Genomic DNA, 27988 nt, shown 5'->3' with positions numbered 1-27988 from the left:
CAAATATCACACATGTTACCCCAAAACTTTTTTAAAGAATATATATATGTGTTATGAAACATATTTGATATATGAAGCCACCATTTCATTATAAATATCCAGATTCTGGGCCTTCATGCAAAGATGGTGTGCAACTCACCCTCTCAGAATAAAATGCTGCAGCCTGAAGCCCTCGAACCAAAATGAACAGACAGCTGCTTTTTACTCTATTAAAACTAATGAGTGTGTCAGTGGTAGAAGATATGGCTCGGGTAAATAAGCATTTCCAGCGTACCAGTGCTGTACTATGGGTTTCATAGGTTTGGAAAAGGACGTTGTGTGGCTTAACATATGTACTGGTATTTATAGAGCACATTTCTAGTCCAACTGGCCACTGAAAGCACTTTAGACTTTAAGCCACACTTACCCATATGGGGCTTTATTCCATTCAGCACTTTATCTTACTTACACACATGGCCAGTCTAGGTTAATCACTAATGCTTATCTTTGGACTGTGTAAGGAGCCGGAGCAGAGAAAACCCATGCAGGCGGAGGAAGAACATACAAACTCCAGACAGAGAAGCTACCTGCGGTGTCTAACATCAACATGGTAACAGCACTTCCTGTTTCCTGGATAAAATGTGCACATGTTTGAGAGTGTGAACCACAGCCCACAGCAAACATGCTTACTGTACAGCTGGGTTTAGTTGGGGGTTAGTGGGTGTAAGATCATGTAACACAGCTTATAGTCAAAGAGAACTTTGTGGCATATTTTGGAGCATTGTTCTCCTGAAAAACTAATCTTTTGATACTTTTTAAAGTCAGTCAAAACTCCATTGTTTAACAAGGCTGACGTCGCAGGAATGTGGTTCACTTACTACCAACACTGTGCATCAAGGTAAACACAGGCTGCTAAATTTAAAATATGAATCGTGATTTACTTTGTTACCGATTTATTTTCTCACAACAGGAATGTGTAGATTCATAGTTTAGATTTGTTTAAGCCGCTTCGTGAACAAACTCTTGCTGTTTATCCTTTGACTTGTTCGGCATGTTTCCTCTCATAACATTACAGGCTTCTGAATAAACTGACTGAACTCACTGGGCCATCTGTTGCTCACACACACATATACATATGAAGATCCAATTCACGTCTACTGTTTTTGTCATTACATCATCACCCAGAGTCCTGAACAGCTGGTTCCCACATGGGAAATATTGACTGAGCATAATCCCGACCATCTTTTTCTGGACAGCTGGTGAGCAGAGAGTCAGCTCTCACAGAACTGCTCTGCAGACTCTTCCACTCAGTGTGCAGGGGATGAGCAGTGGTTTTAAATGCTTAAATGGACTGGTACTTATATAGCACTACTCTCCTGGAGTGGTCAAAGCGCTGTCTCTCTCCTCGATTTGAGCACTTGAAGCATCGACTTGACTACAAGTCTCAATAACCTCTCTCTCACACACACAGTGCTTTTACATATATATATAGTCATATTAGTAAGCAGCCCCCCTCCTGTGGTACCACCTGAACCACATGTCCTGTTTCAAACCACATTTTTAGGCATCTGTTTTCTGATCCTTAAAACAACAATGATCCAGGCTCACATGCAGTAGAATAAGTTACTTGAGTTGCAAGTGTCATCATGTAGATATGTGAAGGTTCTCAGTGATCCAGCTCATCGTAGTCTGAGGAGCTTTGAAAGAAAAGCATCAGGACTTCAAGTTTCTTGAAAACGTTTCATCCAAGAAGCTTCTTCATTTCTAAGGTCAAATGGAGGAGAGTCCCAGATTTTTTTAACCCTTATAGGAGTGTCCCCCAAGGGGGTCATGGACCCCCTGTTGATCCTCACACGAGCCTAATTTATTACCTAATCACACGAGCCAAGGTGTGAAAATGGGTGTAGGTCACAATCAGCCAAGGTTTCGTGTGAACCCATAATTAAACCTAGCCCCACCCTATCACGTGATTGCCTGAGGTCAAATGGCCCAGGATGTGAGTGGGCGTTAAAGCTCCGCCCTCTGTTCAAGGATGGTTGTTCACAGTGGACATAGGCTGTATCCCGATTCAGGGTCTGCAGCCTTAAAGGCTGCATTTTAAGGCCGACTACGTCACAGCGACGCGACGAAGGCTGTCCCAATACAAAGGCTGCTCGAAATGCGTCCTTCATTTCCCTGAATTTTAAGGATGTGGCAGTGTAGACTTCATGGCCCAACATATCCCAGAATGCATAGTAAACTTTTAACAGTAAGTACTGAATATGATGTCAGTTATTTATGTGCGAATGTTTAATAACGAAGAACATTAAAACATTAATGTTGGCCACATGTCGGCAAAGTTATGTGACATTAGTGATGTGTACAACTAACTTGGTTTTAAAGCCTTTAAAATATACGCCGTTCAATAGTCGACCTTAATCTGACAGAGATTGTGATGATTTTATGGATAATTAAAGTCAGTCATATATCCACAAACACAACAAGCTGAAAGTCAGTGATGCTGCTCGGTTTGCAGTCCTGAACATCACGGCACAAGCAGGATCCACTGCACTGTTAATGTTAGCTGTGTTATATTGCTGCCTCTGTTCGGTGGTGTCGAGCCAAACGCACTTTAACGTGTGTTTGAACGAGCTGACGGTTCACTCGTTAAGCTGAAAGAAAGATGCTTTAATCACAGCAGTCACACATGTGTCCACTGCACCATCTGGAACTCTTCTTGTTTACACTCGTAATAACACAAACACTAAATCCTGCTTCTCTGGTGCTGTTGTGTAGCAGTGTGTACACCTGAGACTGTCACCTGTCTGTCTGTCCTGCACTCTCTCTCTGTTTCTTTCTCTCTGATTGTGGAATAAAAGTATGAACATGTGTTTATAAGTTACACTTGTGTTTGAATCCTGCAGCTTATCACACATTTGATTTCCATGTGTGACGACTGCAAGTGTCCAGAGTGAGGACAGACTGAGGGACCCACTGCTGCACATCATCTGTGAGGTTTTGCACCCCTGATGATCCACCAGGACAAACTCAGCAGTGTGTGAGGAAGAGGAGGAGGAAGAGCCAGCAGCAGCTGACAGATGGAGAGAATAGACAGACTGTTCCCTGTTTGTGAAGGACTGCTAGGAAAGTTTAACATAACTGTCTGTGCTGAATCAGTCTTATTAGGTAATGTTCAAATAATGTGATCATCCCAGTGTTTCCAGTGTGGGAGAAAGTACTCAGAGTACTCAGGGCCTTCAAGCTACACACTATGAAAGGCAGCAACAAGTTTAATGTTCAGAAACCTAAAGTCTGTATCAGCAGCAGGATGGAGCTAAAATAAATGTTGGTTTCAGTTCTATGAAGCTTTGAGTATTTTGGATCAGTAGCTGCTGTGTTTGTTGCATCATATTGCTGTAACTGTTTATATGCTTTATATATTCTGAGCTAAGTTGATCTATAGTGTTACATCATATTCTATAAGGATGTTATGTGTTTGTAGACTTTCTGCCCAGTTTGACCCATTTAGCAGACGTCAGCCTGTTTAAGGCTCTGATATCTATTCTGTGTGACTTACAGCAGTTATGACATGGTCTGATTTTCTCACCCAATAAAGGAATATTTCATATATCAGTCTACTCTTCATTCTATCAGACACAGTTATCACAGCTCCTACATTTGCTTTTTACACATATATGTAAGCACTGAGCCACATTTAGTAATGCCAACAAATTAAACGAACAATATTTGTCTCTTATATATGATACATCTGTATACACACTGTCACAGATACTTGTGTTTGAGTGAAGATTTAAGGTGATAGGAAATATAAATAAATGCAACTTGAATCTTTACTGAGGCTCAGTATTTGACACAGAGTTCATGTTCACTGCTGTAATAACTGATAATGATTAATATAGTAACTTTAATATTGGCCATATTATATTTACATTACCACAGTGAGATGACTTTAGTCTCATGAACAACATTAACTAATTGTTATTTACTAACTGATCTTAAAATGACTGTTCAGCACAGAAATGAAGCCCAACAATCATGTTTCACAGTCCTGTGGTCTCAGCCTCAGATACTCATCACATCACACAAAGCTCTTGTAGAAACAAACAAACAAATGAACTAAATATGTTCTCCTTCATTTCTGTCAAACAAAGCTGTATGAAATGTTTCCAGCTGTTAGTATCATGGTTGCTAGGCAACCTGGGCGGCACGACGGAGGCCAGACCGTCACATTTCACGAGCCTACGAGCCTCGCACTTCCAGCCTCTTTGAGTGCGGCCCTTGAGGACCGGTAAGGCTGCAGACCCTGAATTGGGATACAGCCACTGATGCTCTTTGAAACCATCTGTCTTCTCTGTCCAAAATGTGAATGCTGGCATCCTCAAAGAGTGACCTTTGACCTTTAGATGCAGATGGACAGCTGAGGTGGGTCTTGCATATAGATGGCAGCATTTTTGTGTGTGTTTGTTTGTTATTGTCTGTCTGCGAAGAAACCCGATGCTGTGATCCTCGGGCTTTAATGTATCCAATTCTTCATCTAAGTGTTGACTTGTCTCCCTGCCCGTGAAACAGTAGCAACACTAGTGCAGCTGCAGTGTTTGTCATGGTTGCATTGCCTGCAGGGAATGTGCCAGGTATCTAGACCAGCCTGTTTGTGACACCTGATGGCTGGGTGTGGACCAGCACGTTTACGTCAGTGCAGCTGCTCTTCCTGCTATGACTGTGTACACAGACAGCTGGCAGCAGGGAATACAAACCATAGAATGGGAGTGCTGGTGTACCAGTTTCTGTCATATGTACACAAGAAGTCATCTTGTGTGCTTGTGTTCAGCTAACAAAACCTCCAGATAAGCCAACGTGAATTTCATTTGAAATTCTGATTGAGTGGGCACAGCAGGTTTGATCAGGGATTTAAATGCCAGGGGCTGGGGGTTTGAATTTCATTTGAAATTCACGTTCACTTTGGGAAGTTGGAGCGCATGGAGGAAACCCACGCAGGCAAAGGAGGACATGCAAACTGCACACAGCAGATAACAAGGTTTGAACCAGGAAACGACCGGGTCCCTGTGCCAGCTACAAACCAAATCCATTATTTGATACCCAAGCAGCAGCTCACTTTATTTGTTCAATAAAGATGCCAAAGAAGGTGTGAGCAGCCTTGTAGGATAAGCTGACTCCCCATGGGCATGCAGTTCGATCAGTAGCCTGAAGTATGCACATCCTCCTCATGTTTCACATTCAAGAAGAGCTTGTAACACTGAGGTGATTTCTTTGAATAGCATTTCCTTTTTCAACCTGTGGATTAACATTGCAAGTCACACCTGAAGTCACACACGCCCTGTGCACACGCATACATGAAGTATGCGTGTGCACAGGGAATCATGCTATTTACTTTTTGCTCCGACAGCTGAGGTGCAGCAGGGGGGAGCCTCCAATCAGGATAATTGCATTGACTGAGGAGCTGACTGAGTGGGCACAGCAGGCTTTTAATACCAGGGGGGTTAAGCTTTGTCTAAACTCCTCGTGGGATGGCTGAAGAATGCCTTTCCACTTTGGAATATCTGTATGGACTATTGTTAGTAATTCATCAGTGATGATAATAACTCATGGTCATTCACACCCAGAGGATCTGCTGCCAACCATCCCTAGCTGGGGCCTTCCTGGGTGGAGTCTGCATGGGTTCCTTCCCACAGTCCAAAGACATGCACAGTATATATGGTGAGTCCCTGGCTTCCATTCAGACGTGCTCGTATGTATTCACTGGTCTTGAAATCAGAATAATGGTGTTAAACAGGAATGAGTGTTTGGTATTTAGACAGCTATGTGGGTGTGTTTCACATTCCTGTGTGAAGCTTCGCTGCGTGAATTTCAGAGGCTGCCAACAGAATCGTAAAACACCGAGTCCATCCATCACAGCAAAAAGCACAAGTTTTATTAGGATTCAGTTCAACTCAGCTTTATTTATAGAGTACCAAATCACACGTGTGTGTTCAATCTGTAGTACTGTAAAGCTCAAAGATGGCACCACACCTCCGCTGTGTGCACATCGCATTGGTGTTTTCATGCAACTCATTTTACACAACTTCAGGAGAATTAAGTTTATACATATCGAGCTGTACAGGGTGTGACAGCCGAGAAAGACTTCAGCAAACCATGAGCCTGATTTAAATAATTACAAGACAAAAAACAGAACATCATTAAATTAATATGGCATTAAATAAACATCTTAATATTCACTGAGGAGATGCAGACATGTGTTAGGGTTAGGCTAACAACATCAGCAGACTCCCGCGTCTGCATGGATACTACTGAGGTTAGTGGGGCTGGGTGAACTGGTGACCCGTCCAGGTGTACCCCGCTTCTGTGGCAGCTGGGACAGGCTCCCAGGGCACGATGAATAAAACAATGTTCTCAGGGAAACAATGCTAACGTTGCTCAATTTATTCATATTTTACAAAACAGTATGAAGCCATTGTAAAAACTTGTCTGAACTTAACAATCCAGAAACATCCAGCTGTGAGGAGCAAAGCCCGGTGAGAGTGACAGCGATATGCTCGGGCAGATTCAAACACAGGAAGTTCCTGTGGGTGCACAGAAGTGTTGCTCAGTCTGAGGCAGGGTGAAGATTTAGGTGATCGGGTGTAACACGGGCCGTCTGCACCAGTAACCGAACATCCTTCGACGTTAGTGCGTGCTTCAGTGAGTGTTTGCCAGCAGCGCGGTCACTCCCTCCGCAGAGCTCTGTGGTCCTCTGAGAGTTAAAGACAATGAGAAGCAGTTTCAAAGGTCCAAATGTCTCCAGGAACAGAGTCTACACTTGGTTGGAAACACTGCACCTGATCCACAGGACTGACCAGCTTCTTTCTGGTTTCCCACATTCACCAAGTTCCCCGAGTGTCACAGACACAAGTGCTCACAAATTGACCTGCACCCCTTTATTTCCATCAGCTTTTCTTCTTGCTTTGTCGGAGCATCCTCTTCCTCTTCACAATCATCTCATAGAGTTTCTCCAGGCCGGGCTGCAGACCCTGACCATTCAGTGCTGAGCAGCCCTCCGTGTGGTGCAGGGTGGAGGAGCTCAGCTCGTGGAGGCCCAGCACCTTTTCCACCTTAAACGAGAAAAGTGAGGTTAGTCCCAACCGCGTCATAGGAAGCAATAAGCTACGAACTCTGAGTGTGAAAGTCGCTTTCAGAAGCAGGTCCTAAAGGATGACGTACGCATGTTTCTGCAGGAGTGATGAGGCTAAACAAAGCACACACCATTAACCGCACTATCCTCTAAACAAAAGGACAGACCAACAAAAACAACATTTTTTCACTTTACAGTTGTGCTGATGCTGCAGTTTACGGAGGTCACCCTGCAGCGACGGCACATCTGTCGCTTCATGTGTGACTCTGTGCTGTTGCCATCTCTGCTGGCTCAGGTGTAGGGCGAAGAAAATAATGTGTTCATCCACAAAACTGGAACTTCATGCACCCACATCATGCTGAACTCCTGCTACATGCAAACCTGTTGCTCCAGCCCACTCAGTGCCTCCCACAGCTACACTGTGTTTGTGCTGGCAGGGTAGTCTCAAATGTGCACATCCATGTATTCTTTTAATAACAAACATCACAATGTATGTGCGTCTGCCCTCTGAGGGCTCAGCGAGGCTGAAACACAAACTGTTATGACCCATGTCATCATTTTGTGAGCTGTTTTTGCTCCTCCAGCCTGAGAGTGGTGGTGTTCTTTTTCTCTCCTGTTTTTGCTAATGCAAGTTCCAGGTGGAGGCTGACGGCTGCAAGACTGAATGGGGCTGGCTATAAACTGGGACACATCAAGACTGGCATGGCCCTGCCTACTTCCTGCTTCCAAATACGTTTAACCCTGTACTTTGTATTAAGTTGTGTACTGTGTGTGGTGAGGTTCCTGTGGCTAGATGAGCTAGACTGGTTGTTTTTGTATATACTTTATAGACCTTTGTTGACTGACCTGGCAGCTGTAGGGTGTTTAGGTTAGAGACAGGTCGGAGGCTTTATCACTCCCACCCCGACATTTCCTTTCTCTAACCATAAATATAATATTCAGTTGTTGGCAGCGTTGGACGTTCCTATCTTTCTCGTGTTGCGCTCTGTAGGCTGGGCCAGAACAATACAAATACATAATCAGCTGCTGCTCCAGCACTGAGAAGTACTCGCCCACCCGGTGACTTCTGCCTTGGCCCGACACTGCCTACGGTCCCTGCTCTACTCTGCCACCTCTGTGAGCACAGCCGAGGACAGCGACACATCTAACCAGCCTTTCACACAGAGCATTACTCTATGCACTTTAAAGGATTTTACTGACCTCACATCCAAAGCCAGCCTAAAATCACCAACCTACCTAACATGCTACGAAGGAAGTCCCCACGCAAACTGATGGGTGGAAGTGTACTGCAAGTAGAGTGACTATACCTCCAACCACAGCCACAGAGCTAAAAAAGAACAATAAGAAGTAGACGCTGTGCCCAGAGCAATAATGCCGGCCATTCATATTTGATAATTACCTCTGTAGATGACAGCGCTCCATCCAGGTCTTGTTTGTTTGCCAGAACCAGCACAGGAATCCCCTGGTTTTCAGCTGACCGGGTGATCCGGTGGAGCTCCACCTTGGCCTCCTCCATGCGCTCCATCTCCGCTGCGTCCACCACGAACACCAGCCCGTCCATCCTCCGAGTGTACGACTTCCAGAGGGGCCTCAGCTTTTCCTGACCACCAACGTCCCACACTTGGAAAGTTGTGGTGTTGGCTTTGGAGTGTCCGATTTGCACTTTAATCCTTTCCATGTTGAATCCCTTGGTGGGGCTGGTCTCAACAAACTCCCTCAGCTTGAGTCTGTAGAGCAGGGAGGTCTTCCCTGCAGAGTCCAAACCAATCACCACCACATGCAGTGACTGAAAGTTGGGGAGGAATGGGCTGTTAGGGGCCGTGCCTGTTAGCTGGTTCCCCATGTTTGTGCCCTGTGATGGAGTGGCCGCTCTTAATGAATAAAGCAGATCTGGTTATCTCCTCTGGCTTGTTACTATTCTGCTTTTTACTTGTGTCCAGGGTCAGCTTGCTTTCTGCATCCTTGGCAGCGAGAGTGTGTGTCAGGGGGCTCTGAAGGTGTTTGAAGAGTTTACTTGGTTGGAAAATACTTCACACCCTGGCCTCACTTCAAAGGTTACGGGGGAGGGCAGGCTGCCTGGCTGCAGTCACTGAGGACCTGAAGACAAAAGAACAGACAGATGAAAACTCGAGTCAGCGTTTAACAAACGGCCCTGCCTCCGTGAGCATCTTCAGCAACACCAGTGGAGTTTCTATTTCCAGTCTTTTCCAGCTGTGCCCAAAACAGAGCTGGAAAAACCAGGCTCGGGAAGGGAAACCGGAGGAATCCTGCACTACCTGTTCTGGTTTCTGCGCACTTAGTATCATGTCTCACAGTTGGCCCTCTGAAGCAGTGCTACAGACAAAGTAACGACAACAGAATCAAACAAACTATGTTTATATCAAAGCACAAACTAGTGTCAACTGTGACTTCCCCAATAAAAGCTCTTATTTACTTTGAAGACTCGCATATTCCACACAAAAAGGTCACAGTCACGCGCGCACACACAAGCCTTTGTCTCTAGAGAACGAGGAGGAGCCGGAATCCCAGAGGAGGACTAAGCCGACAGCCGCCGTGTGCGCTCCCGGCACACACGGCGGCTGTCGGCGCAGCTCTCGGGTCAGCCAGCGCGCTTCTGCTGGTGGACAAAGATGAACATGTCTCACCTGCCGGTCTTTCCATGCCTGTTCCCGCAGTCAGCGCAGTCATCCTGGGACAAGTCCACCACACAGGGAATCCTCGTAGCTTCGTTTCAAAGGCGCTCCGCGAAGACGTGACCGGTTCGATCCTGAACCGGAGAAGAGTGAACGTGAGAGAGGAGCTCCGGAAACACCCCGCAATCCCGCTGCTGACGTATCAACGGAGGGAGGAGGAGCCTCCTCCTTTCCCCCCCTCCCTCTTCGGCTGTTGCTACTGCTCCTTTAGGAGTCGCTACAGCGGCTCATCCGCCCACAGCATCCTCTGTCACACCAGCCCCTGCACTGCACCCACGAGTCCTCTGTGGGGTCTTCCTGTCTTCCATCGTCAGTGTCCTCTGTCAGATAGAACTAAAATGCTTCTTCTGCCAGCTGAGTGAGTCGGGTGTCAGTGAACACTGAAGAATTGCTGGCTGTGATGAAAAATTGACTGACTGTAGTAAAATGTCCTTGATGTAAGGGCGAGATGGACAGCAGTGTGTGTGTTGTTGGTGTTAAAAGGGGCGTGATCAAACGAGGAAATGGGTTTTAAAAGGAAGTTGTACAGCTTTCACAACTTGTGAAAATCATCTACGTATAGATTTTTTTTTCTCCCATCCAGAGGAGGGGTGGGTGAGGGGGTGTTGACACTGGCACCAACTGATTATTTGTAGCACGTGCTTGCTGGAGCTTGAATCTGATGTGGGGAGAAAAAAAGCTGGGAAAGAGAAGGCGTCATGCATTCCTGCATTCTTGCTTTATTAAAGGTAGTGCCTGTGGGCTCGGCTGTCTTTGTTGAACACTCTTCTAAAGAAATCGTGGCTTATTAATTGTTCTTTGTTTTGTTTCATGCATGCATGAGCTCCTATCGTGATCACACATTCCTCATGTTGCATCTCTAGCGTATGGGTGTGGTTTTAATCCCTTTCAGGCCTGATGGAAACCTCTGGTGGCTCTGGCACCAGGGTGCCCCGCCGCCCCGCCCTCTCCTCCCTGTGCCACAAGCAGCAGGCGCACCTCGCAAACGGAGGGCGCCTTACTCCCAGCAAAGGGGCGATAAAAAACCGATCGGTGCCTGTGCCATTCCCAATACGCGCTGGCTGATGTCGGGGCAGCATGAGTACGAGCATTATTTTTGTTTGTTTTGTTTTTTTCTTTGCCGATGCCCGTGATGCCGCCCCCCCCACCACGATGCCGCCCCGGGCAACCGCCCGTGTCGCCGTATCAAACACCGCTACTGCCTGTACTTTCCACTCCTAACAATAATAAACGGGCTTGTTACTTCTGCTTTAACCACTTTGTCGGGATTTATTATCTGACGTCACCACAAACCTTCAAACATTCTTTCATTAATCTTTATTTAACCAGCAAAAAAATCTCCATTGAGATTAGAAAACGTCTTTTACACGGATGTCCTGGCCACGATGAGAAGCAGCAAAGTGCAAAACAATGTACAAGTGCAAGAAAAACATCCAAGTGATTTGAGCCTAAGCAGTGAGGCGTGTCTGTGTAATAATCACCAGGAGATGTGGCATAAGAGAGATACCATGTGCCATAGTCAGGGATAAAAGTGGCCCCACTTTTTTCCCACAACACCAGAATGACTGCAGGTGCCATCAGATCTTGATCTTGATTGATTATATCAAGTGAAGCAGACATTCATATAAATTTACCTGATGATGCTGAGATTCATCGACTGAATTCCACCTTCATACCAACTATGCAGGCATAAGAAAATCCATTAGACCAAAGTTTGTATTCCCATTTTCTAATATTTTATTATTACATTAAATAGCACAAGGTTCAGCTAGCTTTGAACAAAAGCAGCTGGCAGAAACATCCTCCAAAGAGCTAGGTTTGACTTTCTTACTTTGAGCACATTTCAGAGCCTGTGCTTTTTGACTTTTACTCGAGTAAATAAGTTGAACCACTGCTTTAGCTTTTACTGGAGTGTGTTTTTTAACACTAGTACAGTCCACTTGACCACTTGAAAAATGTAAAATAAATAAATAAATCATGTTTTGCATAGTTGGATCTTAACGAGGTTCCAAGTAGAGCTTCAACATGCAACAAGAAGAAATGGGAGTGAGACAAAACATATTTTGAGAAATTTATCGAAAACAACGCTTAAACTGAAACCGGCTGTTTTACACTTGATCTAAGTGTAGCCTCGCTCTCTCACCGCGGTAAAGTGAGCCGTCATTTGTGAGCCGCGGTCAAGCCAGCCGCCTCCTATCCGCCGCATAAATTTCCTTGCGCTTTTACACCAGTCTTTACGGTAGCGCCTTTTCGCTTTATGTGCCGATTGAAAGCCTATACCCGCGCACACGTGCGCGCGGGCGAACAATCGCACGCACATGCGTGCACACAAATTACAATGAAACAGCCCGATACAGTCAATACAATTATGGAAATGTCAGAAATTCATTAAAAGTCATCCTGAGTAGTTGAGGTACAACTTTCAACACATTCCTCCTCTGGGACACCTACTGTACCTGTGTGCCAAGTTTCAGCCAGATTCACTGTAGAATTCCTCAGAAATTAAAGGACATTTATATGCAATTCAATACAGTCAATACACTACAATTATGGAAATTTCAAAAATTCATTAAAAATCATCCTGAGTAGTTGAGGTCCAACTTTCAACACTTTCTTACTCTGGGCGTCCTACTGTACCTCTGGGCCAAGTTACATCTCAATTCACTGTAATCTTTATCAGAAATTGAAAGAACAATTATATGTCAATGCTGGATGTGTGTCCTTTCAAAGTGACACTAAATAACAGAACTCAGGCACATCAGGGAATAATCCAAAAGGCGGATTTATTAAACAAAAACAACATACAAAATATCTCTAACCCATACTACATAACCTAAAAAGAAACAAAGGGACACTTAGAAGCACAAGGAAACAATACTGAAAGGGCAAGAGACACAGTCCAAACATAATCCACAACTAAAACGCCAAAAGAACAAGTCATCCCACATAGCAGACGGGTCTTGCCTGGATCTGGTGTCAAGCCGGCACTGCTGGCTGACTTCTGGCATGGTAAGATGGCACTGTTTATGTGATGGCATGCCACATTTGGCCTGATTGGGTGAATGTGACATGTTGTATAGAGCACTTTGAGTAATATGGGTGAGTAAAAAAGCGCTGTATAAGAATCAGTCCATTCACTGTCTGAACAGAGTTTCGTCATGTTACTTTTGCACTATTATGTTCCAGCACATGTTGTTATTACATGGCTTACATGGCTAAGGTACACATTAGGCTGACATCTGGGGCCAGAGCTGAAACTGTTCTGGGCCAGCACAGGGCCAGCAGTGTGTCTGCAACTGGCCTTGTGTTGGCGCATGTGTGGGCCACCTCTGGTAAACCAGATCTGGGCCACCATAGGGCCGTCATTCTTTGCGGTACGCAGGCCATGTGTAAGCACATTGTGTGGGACAGATCCAGGCCATACCAATTTTGCTATGTGGGAGGAATTATGTAAAAATAGAAACATCATAAAAATGAAAATGAACATAAAGTAAAATGTACTGAAAAGAACATCAGCATGGCCATCATTATTTGCTTGGAAAGTCTAAAGTTCCATGGCTTTGAACAGCCAGAGAACGCAATGCCCAGCTTAGAATGACTAAAAGTAACTTCTGTTAACATTCTGTCATTCTGCTTCTATATCAAACATCCATTAAAAATTGTCATTTGAAAAAAAATATTCGCCACTTTTCATCAGTTTGGGTTCCTCTGTTTATAGCAATTTTTAGAAAAGAACCCAATACCTTTGTCACTATACAGTTGTACAGTGAGATACAGAGCATCTCCTACTCATTGCAAACATGCTGGGAGGGTGGCTCTATCCACCTTAGTGCAGCTGCCGTACCATACTGTGATGCAGTAAGTTAGTAGGCTCTCAATGGGCGAGTGGTGGAAGGGTGAGCTGTAGTCCACAAAGAGCATTCTGGCGTAGCTCTGCCGCTGTTCTAGGTGACTCAGCACCGAGTGGAGGGTGATGGCATCTTCTGTGAATCTGTTTGCACGGTATGCAAACTGGTGGGGGTCGAATTCTGGGGGGAGGTAATCCTTGGTGTGCTGAAGGACTAGTCTCTCAAAGCATTTCATGATTACCGGTGTGAGGGCCACAGGGCAATAATAGTTCAGGCTGGTGATGGGAGACTTCTTTGGTACTGGGATGATTGTGGCTGATTTTAGACAGGATGGGATGGCTGCTTCATCCAGTGAGAGGTTGAAGCTTCTGGTGGAGATGAGGGTGAGCTGGTGGGCACATGCTCTTAGCACTTTACCACGTATTCCGTCTGGACCGGCCGCCTTCCTGGGGTTCACTGCTAGGAACACACATCTGACATCGTGCTCCGTTACAGTGAGTGGAGCGGTGCAGGAACCAGGTGAGGATGAGGATGGGAGCAGGGCTGAGGCAGATGAATGCTGCTGTTGTGGTGTTTCAAAGCGGGCGAAGAAGCTGTTTATGTCCTCTGCTAGCTGCACACTCAGGTTTTCTGTTTTCACAGTTCTGCCTCTGTGGTTTATGATGTCTATTATTCCATGCCATGTGTTGTTGCTGGACAGGTGGGACCCCTTTTCAAGTCAGCTCGAGCAGACCTGTACAGAGCTCTGTCAACAGACCTACAGGGAGTGCAGAATTATTAGGCAAGTTGTATTTTTGAGGAATAATTTTATTATTGAACAACAACCATGTTCTCAATGAACCCAAAGAACTCATTAATATCAAAGCTGAATGTTTTTGGAAGTAGTTTGTAGTTTTAGCTATTTTAGGGGGATATCTGTGTGTGCAGGTGACTATTACTGTGCAGAATTATTAGGCAACTTAACAAAAAACAAATATATACCCATTTCAATGATTTATTTTCACCAGTGACACCAATATAACATCTCCACATTCACAAATATACATTTCTGACATTCAAAAACAAAACAAAAACAAATCGGCGACCAATATAGCCACCTTTCTTTGCAAGGACACTCAAAAGCCTGCCATCCATGGCTTCTGTCAGTGTTTTGATCTGTTCACCATCAACATTGCGTGCAGCAGCAACCACAGCCTCCCAGACACTGTTCAGAGAGGTGTACTGTTTTCCCTCCTTGTAAATCTCACATTTGATGATGGACCACAGGTTCTCAATGGGGTTCAGATCAGGTGAACAAGGAGGCCATGTCATTAGTTTTTCTTCTTTTATACCCTTTCTTGCAGCCACGCTGTGGAGTACTTGGACGCGTGTGATGGAGCATTGTCCTGCATGAAAATCATGTTTTTCTTGAAGGATGCAGACTTCTTCCTGTACCACTGCTTGAAGAAGGTGTCTTCCAGAAACTGGCAGTAGGACTGGGAGTTGAGCTTGACTCCATCCTCAACCCGAAAAGGCCCCACAAGCTCATCTTTGATGATACCAGCCCAAACCAGTACTCCACCTCCACCTTGCTGGCGTCTGAGTGGGACTGGAGCTCTCTGCCCTTTACCAATCCAGCCACGGGCCCATCCATCTGGCCCATCAAGACTCACTCTCATTTCATCAGTCCATAAAACCTTAGAAAAACCAGTCCTGAGATATTTCTTGGCCCAGTCTTGACGTTTCAGCTTGTGTGTCTTGTTCAGTGGTGGTCGTCTTTCAGCCTTTCTTGAACTGAACATAAGTTCCCTGCAATTTCTGAGGAATTCTACAGTAAATCTGGCTGAAACTTGGCCCAGACGTACAGCAGGTTTCCCAGAGGAGGGATGTGTTGAAAGTTGGACCTCTACTACTCAGGATGATTTTTAATGAATTTCTGAAATTTCCATAATTGTAGTGTATTGACTGTATTGAATTGCATATAAATGTCCTTTAATTTCTGAGTAATTTTACAGTGAATCTGGCTGAAACTTGGCACACAGGTACAGTAGGTGTCCTAGAGGAGGGATGTGTTGAAAGTTGGACATCAACTACTCAGGATGACTTTTAATGAATTTTTGAAATAAACATAATTGTAGTGTATTGACTGTATTGCACTGAATATGAGTTTACTGTGATTTCTGAGTAATATTACAGTAAATCTGGGTAAAACCTGGCCCAGAGGTAAAGTAGGACTCATCCAGGCTGGAGAAACTGATCAGGAGGGCTAGCTCTGTGGTCGGCATGAAGCTGGACACTCTGGTGACAGTGGCAGAGAAAAGGACATTAAAGAAACTGATGGACATTATGGACAATGCTGGGCATCCTCTGCACACGGCCATTAACAATCAGAAGAGTCTGTTCAGTGACAGGTTGCTTCTCCCCAAGACAAGAACTAACAGACTTAAAAACTCCTTTGTCCCACACGCCATCAGACTGTTTAACTCCTCTCTGGAGGGGAGAGGGAGGGGAAACAGGAGGACAAAGGAGGGGGGAACAACTAAGCTGTAGTGCCTCTTCACCTCACTGTACAATACCTTTTGTGCAATACCTTTTGTAAATAGTCAACAGTGCAATAGACTCAATACTTGAAATGTGCAATTCACTTGTATTTTTATTTTTTATTCTATTTATCCCCTTCGTATATTTTATTTATATTGTCTCTGTATTATATATATATGTGTGTGTGTGTGTGTGTGTGGGTGTGTGTGTGTATAAGATAAGATAAGATAAGATAACCTTTATTAGTCCCACACGTGGGAAATTTGTTTTATATAATATTCTGTAACTCTGTAACTTCTGTCGGTGCTGTGCTTTTTTGGAAATCGAATTTCCCAGAGGAACCCACCCGAGGGATTAATAAAGTTCTATCTTATCTTATCTTATCTTATCTTATCTTAAGTAGGTGTCCGAGAAGAGGCTTGTGTTGAAAGCTTGGCATCAACTTTTAAGAATGATTTTTAATGAATTTTTGAATATGCAACCAGACTGTCACGATGGCTGTATTGGGCTGTTCCATTGTAATTTGTGTGTGCGCGCGTGTGACTGTTCGCGCGCGCGCGCACGTGTGCGCGAGTCTAGGCTTTCAATCAGGATATAAAGCGAAAAGGCGCTACCGTAAAGACTGGTGTAAAAGCGCAAGGAAATTTATGCGGCGGATAGGAGGCGGCTGGCTTGACCGCGGCTCACAAATGACGGCTCACTTTACCGCGGTGCTCTCTCCTGCGCTCGCTCTCGGCTGCGTAACTAGGTTAATTGTGAATCCACCTGCATATTGATTGTTTTATACCGTTTAGGACGACTATAGAAATTTACTAAAATACTCATTGATGAAAACTTATCAAACTTTCAGTATTTACCTTTGTCATAGTTTTCGATTCTTTGGTATCCTTTTGTCCTCCAGGTTCTCAAACACCGGGGAGACGCAAGGCGGTGCAATCTGCTCCTCCCTCTTTTTAAACGAGCCAATAGGAGCTGCTCACATTAAAAACAACTTTATTTAAAAAGTCATTTTACACCTGATACAAACATTTTAAAAGTCAAACAATACACAAGTTTAAAAGAAAAAAAATTATTTTAAAGAGTTTTTAAGCATATATATGAATATACAATATTTGTCAAATAATTGTCACCCAAATCAACATCATAATAAAAATATAATTAATAAAATATATAATAATGATAAGAAGAATAACAACAACAGAAACAGTTTACCTAAAAGCTCTTCTAACATTAGACTGCTTTTGAAAAGTTTCAATAGTGTCAATACACCATAGGGACAAGGGAGTTACACAGTTGAAGTGTGACTGCTTGAAAGACCCCATTCCCTCTCCTTTCCACTAGTTCAAAGATAATATAAATTATTTCTGGTTATATAATTTGAGGGCACAAGTTTGAAGAGTAACATTTTAACAGATCGGTAATATACTTCAGGAGCTTTACTGGATCTGATTAACCAAAACTTCCATCTTCCATGTAGCTAACTGTCTTTTCTCTAATACAGTAGAGTGTATCTGATCTACTAAAAATCCTCAACTGCATGTTTGCTCAAGTAAATAGTCTTAATTGTTTGAACAACCAGTAATCCTTAATTTGCAAATGCCAAATCTGGATTTTGTCTGTGTAATTCACTTTTATCTTAGGTTTTTTATTTGTATTTTTTGCTTTTCTTTTTTCTACTCTTGTGTCCGTTTTAATCACTTATTATTGCCGCTGTGACAAGTGAATTTACCTAAGAAGAATCATGAAGTCTTTATTTATCTTATCTGAGCCTCACCATGCAGAGCGCTGAAAGTTTAAATTAAGTACTTTAAATGAAATCTAAAATTAAAAAGTAACCAGTTTCAAACCAGTTATTTGGAATAGTGTGCAGAGTGTTTTGAGTAACATTGAATGTTCAAAAACACCAAAGTTCCTATAGTCTCACTTGACAGCTGGGTTGTAGTGTCTGATAACACATAACATCTTCAGGTCTCAATGTGGACTTTGAGCACATTTGCTAGCCAAGGCTAAATACTGAGAGGGTCAAAAATGAAGGGTAAAGAACATCTGACTGTACGTAAGGATAGCAAAAGTGATAGACTGAGGTTGTGCCAAATATGTTAAAGTTAGGGTGATTTCTTAGAGAATGGTACCCCATGGGTGCCGTCTGCAGGTTATAAAAGAGAGTTATGTTCATACTTTCTTTTGAGATTATTTTTACAATTTGACTTTCAGAACTCCCTGGGTTGTGTGCAATCTGTGATGGGCTTGTTTGGAATAAATCCTCCTTTATTCAAATAACACTTTCTCAGGCTCTTCACAGAAGAAGAATCCTCACATAAGCATGTGCTACCATTTTGAACCAATGTACACATTTACCATCACTGACCCAACTAGGACCTACATTGGATGCCCACCCATATGGATTTAATGTGAGAAACCCAAGTGGGTCCCATATATACTAAACAATCTTGAGCCCATGTAAAATATATGCCCATATTAACTTAACATAACCCATATGGGGCCCACATAGACATGTTTTCAGGGTCTGACTTGCATTTTCCCACGTGTGACACATATAGTTTGACACAGGTGGGCCCCACCTGTGTCATCAGTGCTAAAAAAAAATACATTGATTACCTCACTTTGCCCCACCTGGGGCACACAGCAACAGCCTATCCTTAAATGACTGTGTTTGCCCATGTCTATCCCAGGTGGAAAACCCAAGTGGGTCCTACATGTGTTTCCCATTTTGGACCAAGTTAAGTGTTTCCCATGTTTGACCCAGCTAGGACCTACTAAAAGTGCCCACTTGGGATTGCCCATATGGGTTTAATGTGAAGAACGCAAGTAGGCCCCATACAAAAAGCCCAGTTTGAGCCCATGCCCACATGGTACCCATCCAGCCCAAGCAAAAACCAGGTGGGGCCCATATATACATGTTGGCTGGGATCGTGGTGGAAGCAAAACAGCAAAGGTCAAAGGGAATTCATGACGATGTTTATGTGAAGCGTAGTTTGGATCTTCTTTTGCTGCTGGTTCGGTCAATGTTGTTTGGAGAGAGATAAAACCTGCAGCTTCAGAATCAGCGCAAAAAGGGCGTGAACAACCGTTCCGTGCCGCCGGGTGAGAAAGGCGACATCTCACTGGTTCTGATCCGTCGGCGGGTCCGCGCTTTGTGTTTACGTCTTTGTGCAGAATCCGTGTTGGTCTTATTAAACCCGATTCTTTGATCCCCATGATAGAACAGAGAAAACCCGACTCAGAGCGGTCAAAACATTTATAATTCTTTATTCAATCATCTTCTGGAAGAGAGAGAGAGCCCTGCACAGCCCAAAGCCAGTTGTAGAATCTCTGACATTAGAAGCTAAACATGTGTCTCATATCGGTGTTATTGGTCCTTTACACGTCAGACATAGTTTGGATACAAACACTCCTTATATGTTACTAGTTCCTCTTTTTGTCTGGTTTCCTGTTTTTATTTATATGCTTGTACAGCTCTACACTGACTTCCTGTTTTTCAGTCTGGCTGAGCACTTAGTTTATGAGTCAAAAGTGGCCTTGCTTTACAAGCCTTTATTACTAAAATACATAAAACAATATAATCAGAAAATAAGCACTAAGAATATATGTTTATTCCTCAACAGCCTCTGTTTAAATTAAGGTGGATGAGTTGACCTGTGTTTGGTCACTTTGCATCAACCAAGAGCCAACAACAGCAAACTAAAATTGCTCTGAAAGCTTTTATAGACTTTAATGAACAGATAATACTTTAAGAAACAGCAATAAAAAAATGTTTATCTCAGGGTCGGGCTCAGGTCACTGCAGGGTCTTAGACTCCCTCCTCTCCAGGCTGTATTCTCTGTAAATGTCTCCAAAAGCTCAGTTTGCTTTGCTCACAGGCTTTGATGTTGATCACTCTCCTCTGATTCTGTTCTTCAGAGCAGCTGGGAGACGACGTTTCTGTTCACTACTGCCAGGAGAGCTTCCTGCCAACCACATGACTCAGCTGGTCTTCTAACAATGGAAATCCACTTGTTTTCAGGGTATAAAATAACCAGGGGTAGGGTTCTGTTGGTTGCCAAGTTCCACTTTCATGTTTAGTTACTTATTATGGTATTTCCACCACAATAACATCTTAGCACTGCAAAACCTGATCTGACAGCCTTGAGTTCATTTGCTTAGCCATGGTCTCTGTGGCCAGTTCAGCATCACCAGATGTTACTTTTCTCTCTCTTTTTTTTAGCTAACCGTTTAATATAAAACATCCAACTTGTATAGAAAGAACTGGAAAAGAAAGCTCACTTTCTCTGGTGTGATGGCTGGATTAACACGTGAAAGTAAAAATATGAAGAATTGGTGCAGAAACCTCTTTCAGAGTTCATTCTGGATCCATGCCACCACGCTGTCCGCTGGCGCTCTCTCTGATTGGAAATGCTCGTCCAATGTTCGTTTCCAATCACACACTCAGTGTTCCCACACAAGCGCGGTGGCGATGTGCTCAGACCGGTCCTTTCTGTGCCTCAGTGTTTCCTGCCGGTGCTTCAGTGTCCTCAAAGCATGCTTGTTAGTTTAAGCACTCACTCCTCTTTTCTTTTAATGCCACATTTTAATCATCAGCACTTTTCGATGCATTCAGATCACTTCATGTGGCTCACATCCATGGTCACAGCAGAATCAGAGTTCAGCTTGCAGTTTATTTTTTACATGTTGTCTGTATTTCAAACGGCGAGATCTCTGCAAGCATTCGGTCTTAGATTGAGAGAATACATGAATGAAATGTTTTCCCCTAAACAACACCTGAGCCTGTCCACATTTACCTTTAATGGCAAACTCTTCTGTAACAAACCTCCTGACTGACTTTCTTCACTTCCTGTCTGCTCCATTTAATGTTTTGTGACATATGCAGCAGAGTTCAAAGGTCTGTGACCCCCAGCCTCACCTACCAAGGACTTCTTCTTATCCAGGTCTCCTAACTAGCATCTTTTAAGACCTTCAGTGAAAGTTGGTGTATTTAAAATGAACACAGAAGCTTAACAGCACACAGCCATGTCAGGGTGGGACCATTGTTAGTGAACCATGGAGGGTGGAGGCAGCAGATTTACCCACAATCCCCCGCCAATCTGTTCCTCTGTAACAAAGCAGCCCAGCGTTATGTTGCCTGGAGGCTCTCCTTATCGAGGTCAGAGTGACACTGACACTTCAGCAGTGCTCAGCCCAGCCTGTACAGCTGCTTTGTCTCCTGAGTACAAGTCAGGTGAGTAAAACTCTCATTTGCTCATTAAGACCACTGCGACTGTCTGCGCTGATATTCATTCACACACGTAATCTTTAACAGCTAAAAGTCCAGGAATCCAGAAGAAAAGAGTTCAAATTAATCATGTCTTCATTCATTAAGAGTGTGGAAACATGATCCAAAATCTGGGTGTTCCTTTGTCATTACACAAAGTCTGAATCTCTATATCATATGTGTGTAACATGATATTTTCCATAGCTTCAAACTCTGACAGTGTGAATCAGTATTCGAGATGTGTGGTATCATTTAAATGTTGTGTTCATTTTAAGCGTACAGGGCTCACACTGAGAGCAGGTGAGACAGGACCCAGCACAGTAATCGGAGTAGCTGGTGGCAGTGGTTGGGTGCTGTATCATGTAGCTGCTGTGAGATAAAGCACAGTGTTTGTAATCCAATCCTCCCCAGCACCAGCACATGCTGCTCGAGTCAGTTTGAATCGTGAAAATGAGAGAATGTGAGGATGATAAAGAGAGGAGACATACCTGTGGAGGTGTCAAGAAGTGGACTCCTGTGCTTGGTGTGTGACAGGATGTCTGAGGAGTGGACAAGTGTACTGATGCTCGTTATCCGTAACAAAGGTGAGAGCTGTAGTAACTAAGGGCTGAAGCTGAAGAGACACCATGAAAGTACCAGAGAGAGTTGTTGAAGAAAAGCACTGCAGACGTGACGATGCTGGATTGTGCTGATGGAGGAGGACAGATGGAGCTTCACTGTGTCTTTGTGGATCAGAGGAAGCAGATGAGATGCTGCCAAGAGAGGAACTGTGGTGCTGCATGAGGAAGTCATGAGAGGGTGGTGAGGTGTGAGTGGACAGATGGGTTCAGATGAGCAGCATACATTGGTCAGGTCTTCTTCCTCTCTCCATCCATGAGGTGTAGAGGCTTCAGATGTTCTGCTCCTGACACTGACCATCTCTCTATTTCCAAAGCAATCTGCATCCTGGCTTTGATGTCATGTAACATCATGCATAAATGAAGATGATAAGGGAACGGGTTTCCATGGCAACTGAACTTCCCATGTCCTCCAAACTTCACACCTTCATCTCTACATTTACCCCAGTTCTCTTTTTATGTACTTCCCAAAGTGACCTTCGGTGCAGGCACACCACAGAGGTTTACAGTGTCTACGTCTCCGTAGCCCAGACTCACTCGAGATGTCAGCTATGCACTGGGAGGCCAGGCGACGGCAGACTGCTCTGGACCGCAGGATGGCCCGAGACAAGCAGCCGGTGAGCAAGCAGCTATCTGCTTTCTAATAAGGAACCAGACATAAATGTTCACTTATGAAACTTTCAGTGTTTTTAAATATGAAATGACATCAAGTGTAACCAGAATCTGAACATTTTTCATTACGTTGGCAACATCTCCAGATTGTATATACTCGGGAAACTAATTAGATCCTATCACAAACCATCCATCCTCTTCCACTTATCATCAGGGTCACAGGAGGGCTGCAGCCTTTCCCAGCTACCACAGAGCGAGAGGCACAGACGACCATTCACACCCACAATTTACAATCACCAATGGACCTAAACCCACTAACTGCATGTCTTTCACCATAACAGGTCTTTCATTAAGTTTCAGTGCTCGTAATACTTTGTCCTGCTGACTGATCCATGCCAATCCAAGTTTGTCAAGGCTTCAAGTCAGGAGCTGTCACACTTTTAGTTGGAAGTTAGAGAACTTCAAATCATTTCTCCAACTCTCTGGCTCATCCATTACCCTCCCTGTAACACATTGTTCTGATGATCTGAGCACTGAAGGCAGACTTTCCTCAAACCGTGACATATTCTTTAAACTGCAGATGAGTTCAGAGTTGGCTATTGTGTCCATCTTTCTCTTCACAGTTGGTGCACATGAGAAGCTGTGCTGACACCAATGCAACCAAATCAAATGCAACACAAGAAGAACGAGGTAGGACCAGGCTTTTAACTATCACAATCCTCGAAGTACAGCTCGGGGGGTTGGTGGGGTGGGGCAGCGATCCTCTATATTATCTACTTCCACTTATTGATCACCCAAACACCCAGATTGAGTTTTAGTTCATTTGAAAGCCTGATGCTTAGTCTTGTCCAGCCAAGCTGGAAAACTGAAAAAAACAGTTTTATTTGTTATCATCTCTAAGCCTAATCCTTACTCTGAGTTTTTGTCTGATTTCTCAGACTTCTTATCTGATTTATTGCTCATGGAACAAAACACTGGGAGAAAAACATGTAAACAGGAAGGTGAGACGAGACAACACGGAGACAGAAATATAACTAAACATAGCAGCCATAACCAAGTTTAACTCAATACTAACTAATAGAAAACTAAAACATTATAACACAGAAAAAAACACCATAAACTCAAAAGCTGGGTCAAATGACCCAGAACCACGACAGTTATTAGACTCAATTGGTTTCTCTCAAAATGTAAAAGAACCCACCCACCACTTTAATCACACTCTAGATCTTGTTTTAACATATGGCATAGAAACTGAACATTTAACAGTGTTTCCTGAAAACCCTCTCCTGTCTGATCATTTCCTGATAACATTTACAATAATTGATTACACAGCAGTGGAGAGTAGACTTTATCACAGTAGATGTCTTTCTGAAAGCGCTGTAACTAAGTTTAAGAATATAATCCACCCACTGTTATCATCTTCAATGCCCTGTACCAACACAGAGCAGAGCAGCTACCTGAACGCTACCCCAACAGAGGTCGATTATCTTGTTAATAATTTCACCTCCTCACTACGTACGACTCTGGATACTGTAGCTCCTGTGAAAACTAAGGTCTCTAATCAGAAGTACCTGACTCCGTGGTATAATTCTCAAACACGTAGCCTAAAGCAGATGACTCGTAATCTGGAGAGGAAATGGCGTGTTACAAATTTAGAGGATCATCATTTAGCCTGGAGAAATAGTTTGCTGCTTTATAAGAAAGCCCTCCGCAAAGCCAGAACATCTTACTATTCATCACTGATTGAAGAAAATAAGAACAACCCCAGGTTTCTCTTCAGCTCTGTAGCCAGGCTGACAAACGGTCAGAGCTCTGTTGAGCCAACCATCCCTTTAACGTTAACTAGTAATGACTTCATGAACTTCTTCACAAATAACATTTTTATCATTAGAGAAAAAATTACCAGTAATCATCCCACAGATGTAATATTATCTACAGCTACTCTTAGTACCATTGATGTTAAGTTAGACTCTTTTTCTCTAATTGATCTTTCTGAGTTAACTTCAATAATTACTTCCTCCAAACCATCAACGTGTCTTTTAGACCCCATTCCTACAAAACTGCTCAAAGAAGTCCTGCCATTAATTAATGCTTCGATCTTAAATATGATCAACCTATCTCTAATGATCAGCTATGTACCACAGGCCTTCAAGCTGGCTGTAGTTAAACCTTTACTCAAAAAGCATCTCTAGACCCAGCAGTCTTAGCTAATTATAGGCCAATCTCCAACCTTCCTTTCATATCAAACATCCTTGAAAGAGTAGTTGTCAAACAGCTAACAGATCATCTGCAGAGGTTTATTTGAAGAGTTTCAGTCAGGTTTCAGAGCTCATCACAGCACAGAAACAGCTTTAGTGAAGGTTACAAATGATCTTCTTATGGCCTCTGACAGTGGACTCATCTCTGTGCTTGTCCTGCTAGACCTTAGTGCAGCGTTCGATACTGTCGACCATAATATCCTATTAGAGCAATTAGAACATGCTGTAGGTATTACAGGTACTGCACTGCAGTGGTTTGTATCATATCTATCTAATAGACTCCAGTTTGTGCATGTAAATGGAGAGTCCTCTTCACACACTGAGGTTAATTATGGAGTTCCACAGGGTTCAGTGCTAGGACCAATTCTGTTTACATTATACATGCTTCCCTTAGGCAGTATCATTAGAAGACATAGCATACATTTTCACTGCTATGCAGATGACACCCAGCTCTATCTGTCCATGAAGCCAGATAACACACACCAATGAGTTAAACTGCAGGAATGTCTTAAAGACATAAAGACCTGGATGGCCGCTAACTTTCTGCTTCTTAATTCAGATCAAACTGAGGTTATTGTACTCGGCCCTGAAAAGCTTAGAAATATGGTATCTAACCAGATCCTTACTCTGGATGGCATTACCTTGGCCTCCAGTAACGCTGTGAGGAACCTTGGAGTCATTTTTGACCAGGACATGTCCTTCAACGCACATATTAAACAAATATGTAAGACTGCTTTCTTCCATTTGTGCAACATCTCTAAAGTTAGAAATATCCTGTCTCAGAGTGACGCTGAAAAACTAGTTCATGCATTTATTACTTCCAGGCTGGACGACTGTAATTCATTATTATCAGGAAGTCCTAAAAACTCCCTGAAAAGCCTTCAGCTGATCCAAAATGCTGCAGCAAGAGTCCTGACAGGGACTAGAAAGAGAGAGCAGATTTCTCCTGTTTTGGCTTCCTGTTAAATCCAGAATTCAAAATCCTGCTCCTCACATACAAGGTCTTAAATAATCAGGCCCCATCTTATCTTAATGACCTTGTAGTACCATATCACCCTATTAGAGCACTTCGCTCTCGCTCTGCAGGCCTACTTGTTGTTCCTAGAGTATTTAAAAGTAGAATGGGAGGGAGAGCCTTCAGTTTTCAGGCCCCTCTTCTGTGGAACCAGTTAAAGGGAGTTTTTCCTTCCCACTGTCGCCAAAGTGCTGCTCATAGGGGGTCATTTGATTGCTGGGTTCTTCACTGTATGTATTATTGTAGGATCTACTGTACAACATAAAGCACCTTGAGGCGACTGTTGTTGTGATTTGGCGCTGTGTAAATAAAACTGAATTGAATTATCTGGCATCTGAATGATTTATGACAGGCCACACACAGGCTGCTCTACACTCTCACATATCAGAACCCATTGATGTAATGCTTTCTTGGCAGTGGATAACAAAGGATTCATCATTCACTGCCTCATTCTCTCCCTTGTCAGCCATTCGTTTGGCTGAGATCATTCTAAGGGCAGCAGCAGCAAGTTAGCCATGTGGTCAGCTAGAAGCACACATCATTTTTTCAGAAGGTTCACTGTCCCTACAGCATCTCCCTCACCGATGCCACAGCTACAGGTTACACACAGAACAAATCAAATCATTTAGTGAACACACCTTAAATATCAGCGTAACAGCTCTGTCCATTCAGTTTGATTGATTTGGCTCTCGTGCAAATCACTCACATTAGTGATGAGTGGGATCAGTCTTAAGGTGGTAATCAGGTCTCCTGCTCCTTGTGGTCTGACCTTGTTTCCTTGTGTTAGAGCTCTCAACAAGCTTGTGTTTCAGTTCAGTTTATGTTTTCATATGGCACCAGCGCATAACAACAGTTTCCTCGAAGAGGATTACGCTGCAAAGTAATCTGAAGAAGACCTCTGCTAGGCTTAGGGAGGGGCAGCCTAATGGGATGAGAGGTAAACAAGAGAGGTAACATTTCCATGTGCTGTTTGTAGCCGGAAGTCAGCATCACTGTGAAGGTGACCTGAAGATGGATGACCATCACAACCCCAAGATTCCCAACAGGTTCTCAGTAGGTATCATTGAATTCCTGTGATAAGGCTTGGCCTGTCATTGTAGACTGGCTATGACTCATTTTCATTATGTTTATCAGTCGTCTTAGTAACGGCCCATCTATTACAAATATTGATCTATTATCCATTTATCTTCCAGTCTCTGCAGTACACCCAGCAGTGGTGAGGAAAGGGAAAGCCTCAACTCTCATGACTATTGCAGCATGTGTGGAAGCAGCTGTTTCTGCATCTATCAGATAATAAATGAAAACGACTCCGTCCATGTGTCTGTTACTGGAGTTACAGAAGGACCCTCAGACAGTTTGACACATATGCACACTGTACAGCGAAGGCAGCAAAACTCTGATGAAGCTTCAGTGCTTGGTCTCTCTCACATACACATGCTCAAACACACAAACAGGTGTGGGTGTCTGACAATGCATGTGTAACACACTGAACACAAAAAGGAGAGATCAGGGTCATTATTACCATCACAGTGATTTATTCAAACAGCCTTGGCACAGGGCAACTGTGTGCTTTGCAAAGGGAGGAGAGAGAAATTTAAGGCATGAAACACAGATGCACATAAAATCATGAGAAACTCTAACAATGCAGGTTATTAAGAAGCTGCCTTCTTGTGTAAACTGGTCCTCCCACCTTAACTTTGCTCTTTGTTTAGCCTTTTCTGTGCTGACTCTCTCTAGTGTCTCCAGCCCTTCCCATATTTTCCAGTTCTGCTTTCTATCCAGCAGGGGGCGTAACAAACACTTTGTTACTGTGCTTACAGTTTTTTCTGATTGCTTAAGCCCTTTTTTTGTAACTATTGGCTAATTTTGCAAAACTCTTCACACAAATAAGAAAACCTGTCACCCAATCATCAAAACATTGTAGTTCTCTTGCAAAAGCAAACACAGCTAGATTAACTCTTCACACCTCCTCAGCATCTGTACACCTGAAGAGAAAAGAAAGGCTCCAACAGCTCGAATCTACAAAGGATTCATGAAGTTTCATCCAACAA

The 27988-nt window shown here is 43.5% G+C and overlaps 1 protein-coding gene and 4 long non-coding RNA genes across 5 annotated transcripts; 3 read left to right on the top strand and 2 right to left on the bottom strand.

The window, feature by feature from the left end:
- Positions 1–463: 463 nt before the first annotated feature.
- Positions 464–3586, top strand: LOC145428630 (uncharacterized). Its single transcript, XR_013908932.1, has 2 exons — positions 464–589; positions 2883–3586. It is a non-coding gene; the product is annotated as an uncharacterized LOC145428630 (long non-coding RNA).
- A 2300-nt stretch (positions 3587–5886) lies between these two features.
- LOC113021505 (ADP-ribosylation factor-like protein 4D) lies at positions 5887–9910 on the bottom strand. The gene is made up of 3 exons (XM_026166272.2): positions 9751–9910; positions 8505–9202; positions 5887–7085 (listed from the first exon to the last, which is right to left on the bottom strand). Exons 2-3 carry the CDS (start codon positions 8946–8948, stop codon positions 6921–6923), a joined length of 609 nt encoding a protein of 202 aa, XP_026022057.1. The 5' UTR covers positions 8949–9202; positions 9751–9910; the 3' UTR covers positions 5887–6920.
- Positions 9911–9960: 50 nt separating this feature from the next.
- LOC145428436 (uncharacterized) lies at positions 9961–11052 on the top strand. Its single transcript, XR_013908726.1, has 2 exons — positions 9961–10526; positions 10691–11052. It is a non-coding gene; the product is annotated as an uncharacterized LOC145428436 (long non-coding RNA).
- A 1504-nt stretch (positions 11053–12556) lies between these two features.
- LOC113021511 (uncharacterized) lies at positions 12557–17787 on the bottom strand. Its single transcript, XR_013908725.1, has 2 exons — positions 17024–17787; positions 12557–14403 (listed from the first exon to the last, which is right to left on the bottom strand). It is a non-coding gene; the product is annotated as an uncharacterized LOC113021511 (long non-coding RNA).
- Positions 17788–22369: 4582 nt separating this feature from the next.
- Positions 22370–27251, top strand: LOC145428435 (uncharacterized). Its single transcript, XR_013908724.1, has 4 exons — positions 22370–22669; positions 23288–23354; positions 26914–26990; positions 27131–27251. It is a non-coding gene; the product is annotated as an uncharacterized LOC145428435 (long non-coding RNA).
- The last annotated feature ends 737 nt before the right edge of the window (positions 27252–27988 follow it).

The sequence above is a fragment of the Astatotilapia calliptera genome, chromosome 4 (genome assembly GCF_964374335.1).
Source record: "Astatotilapia calliptera chromosome 4, fAstCal68.1, whole genome shotgun sequence".
Taxonomy (NCBI): Eukaryota; Metazoa; Chordata; class Actinopteri; order Cichliformes; family Cichlidae; genus Astatotilapia; species Astatotilapia calliptera.
The sequence above is the reverse complement of the archived record's forward strand: the minus strand, read 5'-3'. Positions and strand labels throughout refer to the sequence as shown.